Source organism: Pteropus medius, unplaced genomic scaffold, assembly GCF_902729225.1.
Source record: "Pteropus medius unplaced genomic scaffold, Ma_sr-lr_union100, whole genome shotgun sequence".
Lineage (NCBI taxonomy): Eukaryota > Metazoa > Chordata > Mammalia > Chiroptera > Pteropodidae > Pteropus > Pteropus medius.
The window spans coordinates 571,578-583,952 of NW_024349140.1; the positions used below are offsets into that span (position 1 = coordinate 571,578).

General features: G+C 37.4%; 2 protein-coding genes and 1 pseudogene across 3 annotated transcripts in view; all 3 read left to right on the top strand.

Moving 5' to 3' along the window:
• Nucleotides 1-398: 398 nt before the first annotated feature.
• On the top strand, nucleotides 399-10,265 carry LOC120616951 (zinc finger protein 14-like). The gene is given in 5 exon segments (XM_039880502.1): nucleotides 399-510; nucleotides 6,892-7,018; nucleotides 7,222-7,282; nucleotides 7,682-7,704; nucleotides 7,707-10,265. Coding segments are annotated over 5 exon segments (1,314 nt in total). The 5' UTR covers nucleotides 399-507; the 3' UTR covers nucleotides 8,807-10,265.
• Nucleotides 6,294-6,411, top strand: LOC120616976 (uncharacterized; annotated as a pseudogene).
• The window catches only part of LOC120616948 (zinc finger protein 709-like), a 50,571-nt gene continuing 45,132 nt past the window's right edge, over nucleotides 6,937-12,375 (top strand). For both annotated transcript variants that reach the window (XM_039880498.1, XM_039880499.1), the window contains exon 1: nucleotides 6,937-7,018. The gene's annotated coding sequence lies outside the window, so the exon portion shown is untranslated. The remainder of the gene's footprint in view (nucleotides 7,019-12,375) is intronic.

Sequence of the window (12,375 nt, forward strand, 5' to 3'; positions counted from 1 at the left end):
ACGTAACTGTTTCTAACCAAGGATCACAGTTTCATGAGTGGCCTGACAGCCTTTCACCAAGCCCTTGATCTGTAGAGGACATAAGACCTTCTTCCAGTGTGACCTGGCTTGGGCCACCCTCACGCTCTGCACTTCTTGATCCACTTGGAACCTCGGGCAGGACTTCCCTGTGCTCACCTGTGCCCACATGTTCACAAAGAGGCCGGCGATTACATTAGAGTAAGCCCCAGACCCGTTCGGCTTAAAGTTAAATGTGCGGGGAAGAGACTGGCGCCTCCTGGAGGCGGAAACTGGTTCAGCTGAATCCCGCGTGCTCCCGCCTGGTGTCAATCAGGCAGGAGGAGCGTGTGCATGGATTTCGGTCCAATCAGGGGTGCCGCTGGGGCAGGTGGGTGGGGCGACGCTCTTGGCTTAGCTGGCGTGCGTGTCCCAACTTCAGCCACGTTCATGATAGCGGTGGTCGTTTGAGATGCAGGAAGGTCTCAGGGATACTGAGGGAACCTAGAAATGGTGAGTGTGCAGGCCAATGCGGAGGAGGGGACAAGGGGTTGGTTGGAAACGTGTAGGAAAGGCCGTGGCAGGACCTGGTCCCCTCGAGATCGAGTCCGGAGTCTGTGGACCTGAGTCCGTGGGGCTGATGCAGGGGCGGCTAGGACCTCGGTCCCCTCTGGCTCGCAGTGTGGTGGCTGCGGCCTGTGCGACGGGGACCTAAGCCCGTCTGGAGCCTCTCTGGGCAGCTCTGCGCCCGCGTCTCCCCAGATGGTGTAGTGACCACAAAGAGGGTCATCGGGGACAATTGTGACTTGGAGAAAACTCATGTCTACGAAATATTCCTATTAATTATTATTTTTAATTAACTTTTCTGCTTTTAACATTAATTTAACTTTTCTACACAGAAAATCACTCGAAGATTTAATCTTTTAAACATTAATGGGTATAAAACTGCAGACCATTAAACATACGGTTCTTTTGGGAAGCTTTCCTGGGTGATCTGTCCTGTCAGCACTGTCCCTCTCTGGGTTTGTCACTTGAAAACATTTATCAACTTATTTACGTCTCCGTTTTTCTCCTTGTTTTAAATAAATAGTGTATTGGAAGGTTAATTAAATTTCTAAGAAAGGAAACTAACTTAAGACGCCCTGCTCTCATATGCTGCCCCACTCCTGTGCTCTGACTCCATTCACCCTTAAATAACTAGATTCGATCGCTTCTTGATCATCCTCTTAGTGTTTCTTTATATAAAACAAGCCATATAAATGCATATTTTTCTTACCCATATTATTGTTGCTGCGAGTGGTCAGGCTTCACATTTTTGATGTTCGTTTACTGAAAACTGAAGCCTCGCCCTCGATTTCCCTCTAGTGCTTCTTATCTGTCAGGCCAATGAGGTCCTGGAGGCGCCCCTCTTCCCCAGCCCCTACCCCCCCACCCCCCCAACCCCAGCCCACGCTGAGCTGCCACTTGCCGTGGATCCCTCCTGTGGGCTGTGTTGCCCTGTGCTGTGTCCCGGACCCACCAAGCCTGGAGTCTGTACACTGAAGACTCTGAATTGGCAGTTTTGATCATTCATTTTCCTTTGGGAGCAGGAGTATAGGAGTGGGGTTCTTACAGTGGTTTAGGGTCAATGTCTTGGGTGGAACCTCTCTGTGTTTAGAGTGAAGCTTTGGGGTTGAGTTCTTGATATTAGTGTGGGTAGTTTGATTGTAGAATGATTATTGCCTGTGAACGAAGTGAGCCCATGAGATGATCGATCGAAGCCTTAAAGAGCAGGCTTTTTATTTTCTGTTTTTTAAAAATGTTTTAAATTTAAAATTATAGTGGACATACAATAGTATATTAATTTCAGGTGTGTAACAGTGATTTAACTTTTGTATACTTTCCAAAGTGATCACCAACATAAGTGAGTAACCATCTGTCACTGTTCAGTTATTACTATATTATTGACTATTTTCCTTATGCTGTACATTATATCTCTGTGACTTATTTATTATATAATTCTAAGTCTGTACCTCTTATTCCTCTCTACCTTTTTACTCATTCCTTTGCTTTCTCTTTTTCTCTGGCAACCATCAGTTCGTTCTCTGTATCTGTATCTGTTTCAGTTTTGTTTTGTTTGTTGATTGGCTTTATTATTTTAGATTCTACACGTAAGTGAACTTATATAGTATTTGTCTTTGACTTATTTCACTTAGCAAAACACTTTCTAGGTCCATCCTTGCCTTATGGTCACAATACTTATTCTCCTAAAATATACCTTGCTGAGCAGAAAATCTACACAATGATTATAAATTAAAATTAAACTATTTGATGTGACCACAGCCTTAATGGTGCAGTCGTCCACTGCGAGGTGTTGTTCATGTAAATTAAAAATCTGTGCCACTTACAAATGGGCTGCACAGAATGGGTCTCCATGATTTTTACTCCTTAGTAAAATTATATAATATAACCCAGTGTAAATTAAATAGGACCCTCAAGGATTGAAAACTGGTGTATGAAACCTTTTATGAACATGTGATTATCCCCAGTTCTCCTGTAAACAGCTGAATTTGGCCCGTTCTTAAACCCAGAAAGCATGAACAACACCTCGCAGTGGACGACTGCACCATTAAGGCTGTGGTCACATCAAATAAGCCCCTGTGCCCAGTCACCAGTATTATGGAAATTACCAATTCCACCCACTCAGCAACTGGTACACATTCTGCTATCGCAGATTTGGCTAAGTCTGCTCTGTTTGGTCAACAGCCTTTGAGCTGCCATTGGCCTTCACCTCTGAAGGGACAAGAGACACATCTTCCTGGTTCCCCTCAGGGAACTTCAGTACCACTGCCACTGCACACAGTCTCTGCAGGCAGGATCTGAACAGCATTTATTGTGCTCCAGACGCAGAGGTGTGACATGACAATGACATAGCTTGCAAACTTCCCTACCTTGCATGGACACCCCTACCATAGAAGGCTCTAGACTGTTTAAATTGCCATGAAGGTACACCTGGTAATGTCCTCAGAGACCCCTTCACTATGAGGCTTTAGAGACCCACCTCTTCTACTGCCTGCAGTTACTTGATGGCCTTACGTAGTAATTTCTCTCTCACTCATTGGTTAGTTAGTTTGACTAGATGTTTATCAATTTTATTAATCTTGTCAAAGAACTAGATTTTATTGTTTTAATTTTCTTCATTGATTACACACAGTGACATTGATTTCTTTTCTAATTTTTATTTTTATTTTGCTTACTTTGGGTTTGTCTTTTTCTTGTTGTTTCCTAAGGTAGATGCTTATATTTGATCATAGATCTTTCTTTTTCCCAGTGTGTTTGTTCAACGGTGTGAATTTCCCTTCAGGCGTTGCCTTTACTGCCTCCCACACCTTTTCTTAGTTGTATTTTTGTTTCATGTAATTAAAAATTTTTTTTTTTTAATTTCTCTTGAGAGTTCTTTGATTCTATGTGTTATTTAGAAATGTGTTTTTGAATGTTCACTTATTTGGGGGTTTTCCAACTATCCTGTTAGATTTCTAGATGAATGCCTGTGTGTGTGAGAGCATATTTTATATCATTTCTTTTCTTTCAAATTTGTTAAGGTGTGCTTTATGTTCCAGAATATGTTCTTTCTTGGGGAAGGTTCCACATGAACTTGAGAAGAATGTGAATTCTGTTCTTGTTTCATGAAATATTTCATAGATTACAATTAAATCCTGTTGTTTCATGGCTCTGTTGAGCTCATCGTTGTTCTTGGTGATTTTCTCCAGGTTAGAATTTATAACTCTTGATAAGGGGTATTGAAATCTAACACTGTAGTAGTGAATTCATCTGTAACTGCTTGAATTCTGTCAATTTTTGCCTCATGTATTTTGCTTCTCTGTTGTTATGTACATACACATGAAGGATGCTATGCCCACTCAGCAAATGAAATACTTTATTATTATTTTAAATTTAAATCTATATTAAACAAACTTTCATCTGTTATATTAATTATAAGAAATACAAAAGATATTTACCTTTTTATTTTCTAATTTACCACTTTCATCTTTTATTTTCTTTCAATGAATATTATTATTTTTCAATGAGGATATATTCATAACAAATTCCCTCAGTTTTTGTCACTGAAATTCTCTATTTCCTTTATTTTTGAGGGATTATTTTGCTTGACATGAAATTCTAGTAAGAGAATGTTTTTTCTCCTTTCAAAACTTTAAACATTTCACTTCACTCTCTTTTCGCTTGAATTATTTCAGAAAGGATGTTTGATTTAATTTAAATTTTTGTTTCTATTACTAAGGTGTTTTACCCTATGGCTTCTTTCAGTATATTTTCTTTGTCTTTGTTAAGTGTCTAGTTTAAATAAGAGATACTTGGTTGTCATAGTCAGTGTAGTGTGAGCTTCCTGGACTGAGAATTTGCCTTCTAACATTAATTTTAGGAAAATCTCAGTTATTGTACTTCACTCTTTTTTTTTTACTTCCGGTATTTCCATGACATATATTTAAAACTTCTGTTTAAAGAAGGTTGTGGTAGGATTTGTGGATGTATTGTACTTTTTGTCTTTGCATGAGACTTTGCTGAACTAGATTTTATTTATTTATTCATTTAAATATTTTTGATTATAGGCCATGTAAAGAACAGACTATTTGGAGCATTTTTCTGAATGCTGAATTTATTTTCTCTTTGCCAGTTGTGGAGACACTGCATTTTCTTGTGACCTAAATGCTCTGATAGATCTGAGAACTTCATTTCAGGTTTTTTTGCTTTTTTTCTAGTGAGGTCAAGAACAGCAGCTTCTAAGTTACTTAAATGCCAGACCAGAAACCAGAAGTCTCTGACTCCACTTTTTCATGATTGACAGCTGACAGCTTTTAAGCCTCATCCCTCCCTCTTCCTCTCGTACCCCACATCTGTACAAGGTGATAGAAAGCCTTGGTGCTCTTTTTTTCTTTTCTGATGTAGAAAGAAGAGTATATGCAAACTCCTGCCCTTGTGTGTGAACTCTCACCCCAGCCTACCTCCTGCCCTAAAGAAAGTCCGAGCACCTTTCCTTGGCCTCTTAAGCTGTTTCAAGCCCACATGAGAGGCCTGCCTGACTCTCCCCAGAGACTCAATTATGGAAGCAATAACCCCTTTCATACCCTTTTGGCCATGTGTTGGGTCATCAGTTGAGGGATCCCATGCTCAGGGATTGAGCAATCACGCTCCTTTACTCCCTAGTGAAGCTTTGAAATGACAGAAGGGAGGGCAGCCTGTAGAGTGGCTGGTCACGAAACGCTTCCTCCTAATTGGGGAATGGAGGTGATCTTTTGCAGGAAAGCACTGCTGACACCTATAGGTATTTTATAATCATGGGCGAATTCACCATCAAACCATTGTGGATGTCAGCGAATTCTCTTGCAAGCTGCAGCTTATTTATTTATTTATTTTTTAGAGTCAAAAGGAAAGTGTATTAGAAAAAAGATAACACTCGACAGACAGAGTGTGATCTCCTCTCAGAGGCAGAGAGTGAGAAGGACAGTGCAAGAGACGGCGAGAGACAGAGTAAAGGCACTGAGAGAGACTCAGAGGGACAGAGACAATCGAGACAAGGATGGTGAGAGAGACAGAAAAGACACTGAGAGAGACCTCAATCTGCAGCTTTTAACCAGCGTCAGCAGTATCATTCTGCTGGAAGGCACACATCTGGCACATTATTATCTCATGTGTGTGCCTGTGTGTGCCCCAAACTGGCTGAAAGTGACTCTGAGACACATGAGCATAGGGATTCTCATGTCCGAGCTATAAGTTCTGAATAACTTTCTAGACTATAAAATTGTACAGAGAAAGAAAGGAAGAATTGAGTCTGCTAAATATTACACAAGATAAAAGCAGTGCTTTTCCGCAAGAATGTTTTCATTCAGCCAGCTGCATCTGATCACAGGCATATCTCAGTGATCTTGTTGTTTGGTTTCAGACCACGATAATAAAGTGAAATCTCAATAAAGCGAGTCACATGAATATTTTGGTTTTCTAATACATATAAAGTTATGTTTACACTATACTATAGTCTGTTAAGTGTGCAATAGCATTATTTCTAAAAGATCAGTGTACATACCTTTTTATTCCTAAAAAATGCTAACCATCATCTGAGCCGTCACTGAGTTGTAATCTTATTGCTGGTGGAGGGCCTCGTCTCAATATTGAGGAAAAAACAATATCTGCCAAGTGCAGTAAAGCTGAGCTCAATGAAACGAGATATGTCTGCACTTCTAAAGGTTTGGAGAATTTTGAGACAGTATGGCAAGCTAGGCTTTGTTAAAAGTGGGATTAATGTCTACGTCCATGCCACCCCGAACGTGCCAATCTTGTCTGATCTCAGAAGCTAAGCAGGGTTGGGCCTGGTTAGTACTTGGATGGGAGACCACCTAGGAATACCAGGTGCTGAAGGTGTTTAAAAAAAAAAAGTAGGATTATTACAGGCCTCCTAGACTCTTTGTTTTTGAATAGAAGAAAGAGCTTCCAGTTCTTTGCTGTATTTTTACTTATTGAAACCTTAAGCAGATCTGACACTCTCTTTCATGGAGTCCTGTAAATGGGTAATAAGGAGGAAGATGAAAGAATTTTTCTTAAAAGGAATTGGTTTTAAAATAATATTTGTTTCATTTGTGTAGCACCTCTATCGTTTTCCAACATTTTCTGAACCTTTCTATTAGAGAAAAATGAGATGTAATGTGATCACTGTAAAAATGTGTTGATGACTTCCATGTGTTTATAATGGTGTTATATTTATAAAGAAATGTGGATAGTTTCTCATAAGTAAGTGATAGTATAAATGTTTGGAGATGACAGAACCATATGTAACCTTCAATAAAAGGAATATAGGTGTTCAGTGCTGTCAGTCCTACGAATCATATATTTGGGGTGTTTTAGGAATCTGTGACCTTTGAGGATGTGGCTGTGACCTTCACTCTGGAGGAGTGGGCTTTACTGGATCCTTCACAGAAGAAACTCTACAGAGATGTGATGCAGGAAACCATCAGGAACCTGGCCTCAGTGGGTAAGGATGACAAGTTACCTTCACTTGCTCTACTCAAGAACAAGTGCTTCTTATTCTTCAGCATTGTTCTGATGTGTAATGTGGGAAGGGAGGCCATTGGTAAGTAAATTGGGCATGGTCACAGCTCATCTTAGAACTAGAATCTAATTATTTTACTACAGTTTCTAATACTTTGGAATTATTTTTCTGGGTCTGCATTTTAGGAAAAAAATGGGAAAATCATTACATTGAAGATAAATACAAAAACCAAGGGAGAAAACAAAGGTGAGTCACAATAGAAAGAAGCATATCACATGAGAAACTTGGTATGCTACAAAACTTTTTTAAAAAAGCAACCAAAACAGTTCTTACTTCACTTCAGATTTATTACTTCTCAGACATTTTTCACTAAATTACTGTCTTATATACAACATAGATATGTGGTGTTTGCGGACTAGTTCATATGGAAACAGCTTTGGTAAACTCCGTATATAAGTATCACTGTCTTGATAATAGGAAGGCTGAAGTTTTCTTCCAGAGCTTTCAGTGTATTGAATTTTAAACAATTTAGATAAGGCAGAAAATCTACATTTTTGCTATAAATCATGAAAAATGTAGTTCAAATATTTTTCTAATAAAATCACTAATAGAAAATCATAATATGCTTCTTGTTTCTAATAGCAGTCATAAGGTAAAGAGAATCTATGAAAGAAAAAAAGTAGTCAATGTGGAGAAAACTTCAGCTCTATTCCAAATCTCAATTTGAAGAAGAAAACTCTTCCTGGAGTAAAACCACAGGAATACAGCATGTATGGGAAAGTCTTTATACATGATTCATCTCGTGTTAGGCACACCAGATGTGATACTGGACACAAGCCCTCTGAGTATCAGAAAATTGGAGAGAAGCCATATAAATGTAATGTATGTGGGAGAGCCTTCAGATATTTGCAGTGTTTTGAAAAACATGAACAAAATCACAATATCGAGAAATCCTATAAATGTGAAGAATGTGGAAAATCCTTTATGTGGCTCAAAACCCTTCAAAAACACATGATACGACATTCTGTGGATGCTCCTTATAAATGCAAAGTGTGTGGGAAAACCTTTAATTCTTCAACTTCACTTCAAATATGTGAAAGAACCCACACTGGAGAGAAGCCCTATCAATGTAAACACTGTGAAAAAGCCTTTAGATGTTATAAAAGTTTTCAAAGACATGAAAAAAACCATACTGAAAAGAAACCTTATGAATGTAAAAAATGTAGTAAAGCATTCAGGTACCCCAGTTATCTTCAGATGCATGAAAGAACTCACAGTGAAGAGAAACCGTATGAATGTAAGAAATGTGGAAAAGCCTTCAGATTTCACAGTTCCTTACAACCTCATGAAAGGACTCACACAGGTGAGAAACCCTATGAATGTAAGGAATGTGGAAAAGCATTCAGATATTACAGTTCCTTACAGACACACCAAAGGACTCACACAGGAGTGAAACCATATGAATGTAAGGACTGCGGGAAAGCCTTCAAATATTTCACTTCCTTACAAATACATGAACACTCTCACACGGGAGAGAAACTTTATGAATGTAAAAAATGTAGTAAAGTATTTATTGCTCCCAATTATCTTCGAAAACATGAAAGAACTCACAGTGGAGAGAAACCCTACGAATGTAAGGAGTGTGGAAAAGCTTTCAGATCTTACAGTTCTTTACAAATGCATGCAAGGACTCACACAGGAGAGAAACCCACGAATGTAAGCATTGTGGTAAAGCCTTTATTTCTCACAAATACCTTCATAGACATATGAAAATGCATACTTGAATTTTACCTTATCAATGTAAGAAATGTGGGAAAGCATTCACTTGCCTTAATTTGCACCAAAGACATAAAAGAACTTACGCTGGAGAGAAACCACATAGATGAAAACGATGTGGGCAAGCCTAGGCAGAACACAGTTCCTTATAATAACCTGAAAGTACTCATACTAGAAAAACCCTTGTGAATGTCTGGTGTGTGGCAAAATTTTCGTTTCTAACAAAATCCTTTGAAATCACAAGATGAGTGTACAAGGCAGAGAAACTATAAATATAAATAATATGGAAAAGCCTTCAGTTATCTCTCTTTTAAAGGCATAAAAGTATTCACTTGGTTACACCTCTTGAATGTAACTAGTGTGGGAAGTACTTCAATTGTGTCGCATCCTTACCTGTAAAATTCCCACCAAAAGAAGAAAAATTTAAATAACATAAGGAGGCTTGATGGAAATTCATGTATAATTTTTCAGAAATTTTTCAACATTAAAGGGTTGATATTAAAATTCTAAATTATGTTTAGCAATCTTTCTTTACTTACTAGCTAGTGCATCATTGTACCCAGGATTTCTACTTCAGTACCCTCATGAACACCATGGGAGCTGGGGCATCAACCGCTCACACAGTAAAAAATCCACCCAGAACTTAAGCTGGTCCTCTACATGCACAGATTCCCAATTTTATACATGGATTTTAATCTGAGTACAATTGGACTTCTACTCAAACTTATGTTTTTTAAGAGTCAACTGTAATTACTTTCAGAATCGTGAGATAATTCTGCAAGTTGTCTTTTAACGATAGTACATAACACTAATAGGTAGTGATTTTTCATTAAATCGGTTAATAACGTTGTTTCTTTACATGTTGAAGCTTGTTAAATCCATGGGTTAATTCAAATTTATTATGCAATTCTAATATGCAGTTCAGTTTATTTTTAAAGTAATGTTTATATCTTTGTGTTACGCGGCCATTGAAAAATGATAATTTGATATAATTTGGGATTTTTTTACAGGCCTCGTGACACTTCCTGGATATTCCTAGTCTACTATATACTCTCTTTCTTATTGAATAAGCTCCATTTTAAGAAGTGATGTATATAAAAGCTGTTTTTCATTTTCCATTCTTAGATGGTTAGAGTAAATTTCTATATTTGTCAAGTTTATGAAAATAAAGTTTCATGTGAGTTATTTTCACATTTGGCCCTTTGCTTTTTGTTTTTTCTCTTGACTGGCATGTGGCGAATAGACTGATTTAAGAACAGAGACCCATGAAAGAATATCCCCTCCCACCATGGTAACGTTAGGAACTGGATTTCCCAGAATTCATTTTTTCTCTGGTTCCATATTAGAAATCACCAATAGCCTCACTTGCATGAGATGTGGAAGGCAGAAGTGAAGAAGACAGTCAGATATTGGAGCCACCACCATACAGATGGTGAAAGAGATAATTAGGGGCTTTGAGGACACCATCTTCTGGCTGATTTTTTTTTTTTTTTTTTTTATTCTTTAATCAAATGTATCTTCAAAACTATCAGCAACTGTTTGATTTTCATTTTCTTAGAGGTGTAGGTTTCCACTGATGTCTCCACAAGATCCACATTAAAGTTCCATTAGAATAATTAATTAAAAATTGAAAAGATAAAACACAGAAAAAGAGAGAAAAAGAAAAGTTCATCAGAATATGGATTTTTCTGCTTGCTCTCTTCCATCCATCAGGAAACTAATTCAGACTTTCATGCTGAGTGTATTCTCTGATTCCCCTCTTCCCTGAATTATATCTGTGTAAAGTCTAATTTACATTGGAAACAACTTATGCTATTAATAGTGCTGGTGAGTATGTTTTCCTGATTCACATGACATCTACAATTGTGCCATCAAAAAGAAGGACATGGGAGTTTGTTTCTCTGCTGTACGTGCAGTGGCTGCCTTAACCAGGTCTTTCCATGTGAGAATAAGCATCTTCCTTCTGCAGGAAGGCTGTGGGTGTTCCCTGTTACTTGCCTGTTACTTGTAGCTGAATGTAATTCCACAATATGCTTTCACTTCATTGGATGTATGTGATTAAAAATATGTGCATTCTTTAGTCAAATGAATATTTCTGTAGTTGTTTCATAGATATATTTTATTAACTTTTTAAAGCTTTAGAATGTTAACAAATATTGCAGTGATATTAACACATCTCATTATAATTATGGATTTCCAGGTTTTTTATTTAATCATTATACATTATGAAACAATATTATATGCATACAAGTTCAGGTGTTTTTCAGTCAGTTTTTTTTCTAGTTTCAATTTTTGCCATGAAACTAATTTTTTATTCTTAATACTAAAAATGTAAATCATGGTTTTTTCAGTGCCCTCTTGCCAGTGTCCCACATATAATCAAAAAGAGAGGGGTAATGAATTCTAAAAAGAATGACCACAAATAAAGGTGTGTGAGGTATGATAGTATCAGGTTGTTCAAAAAGACTTTTTACAGGATTTTGGCTTGCATTAGGTGATTTAATTGCTATTCAAGGAAGCAGGACTTTTTTCTGTTCTGTGAGAAGGTAAACTTCATTCTATCATTGGTAATCATAATTGTTATTTTCTGGAAGGCAAAACTAGTGTAGTGGAGCTGAAAATAATTTGTAAGAAGCTCCAGTCAATGATATTAGTAGGAAAAGGGGAATATTGGTCATTGTTATAATTTGGAACTATGTCTTATACTACTTTTTAGAGATATGAGTAAAAATACCCTTATGACTATCTTGGTGCATTATAGTCACTGATTACCTTTGATGAAGGAGGTGTGTGACATTTGTCACTTCAGCAGAATGAGACTTGGCCTTACATTGAGTCCAAGGCCAGCTCCCTGTCCTCTGCAACAGCTTTTGTCTTTCCTCTTGTCTAAATAAACACTGATGTATTTCCTAGTGTATTAGACGCCATTTACCATAAAGAACTTCAGTTAAAAATAAAAATTCACTTCTTCATATACTACATAATATATTTAATGTTTCTTTTAGGTTTCTACTAAACTCTGTACGTTTAGGTAAATTGCAAGAAAACATAAACCTAGCAAGGGAGAGACCGCAATCAAGCCTTTCTTTCTCAGAGACTATACTCTTTTTTTCCCCCAGTTTTATTAAAGTGTAGACAATTGCTCATGTTTACATTGTACAATTCAATGAGGTTTTTTTTTCATTTAGTTGACATACAATAATGTACTAGTTTCAATTGTACAGCATAGTGATTAGAGATCTATATAACTCACAAAGTGATCACCCCACTAAATCAAGTACCCTTACATATTTTTTACATTATTGACTATTTTTCTTATGCTACACTTTATATTTCCATGACTATTTTGTATCTATCTATTTGTACTTCTTAATCCCTTTGCCCTTTTTCATCATCTCCGCCAACCCCCTGCCATCTAATAGCCCTCATAATATTTTCTGTATGAGTTTGTTTCCATTTTTGTTGTTGTTGTTGTTTATTTTATTCCTTAGATTCCACATGTATGTAAAATCATGTGATATTTGTATTTCCCTATCTGACTGACTTCATTCAGCACAATACCC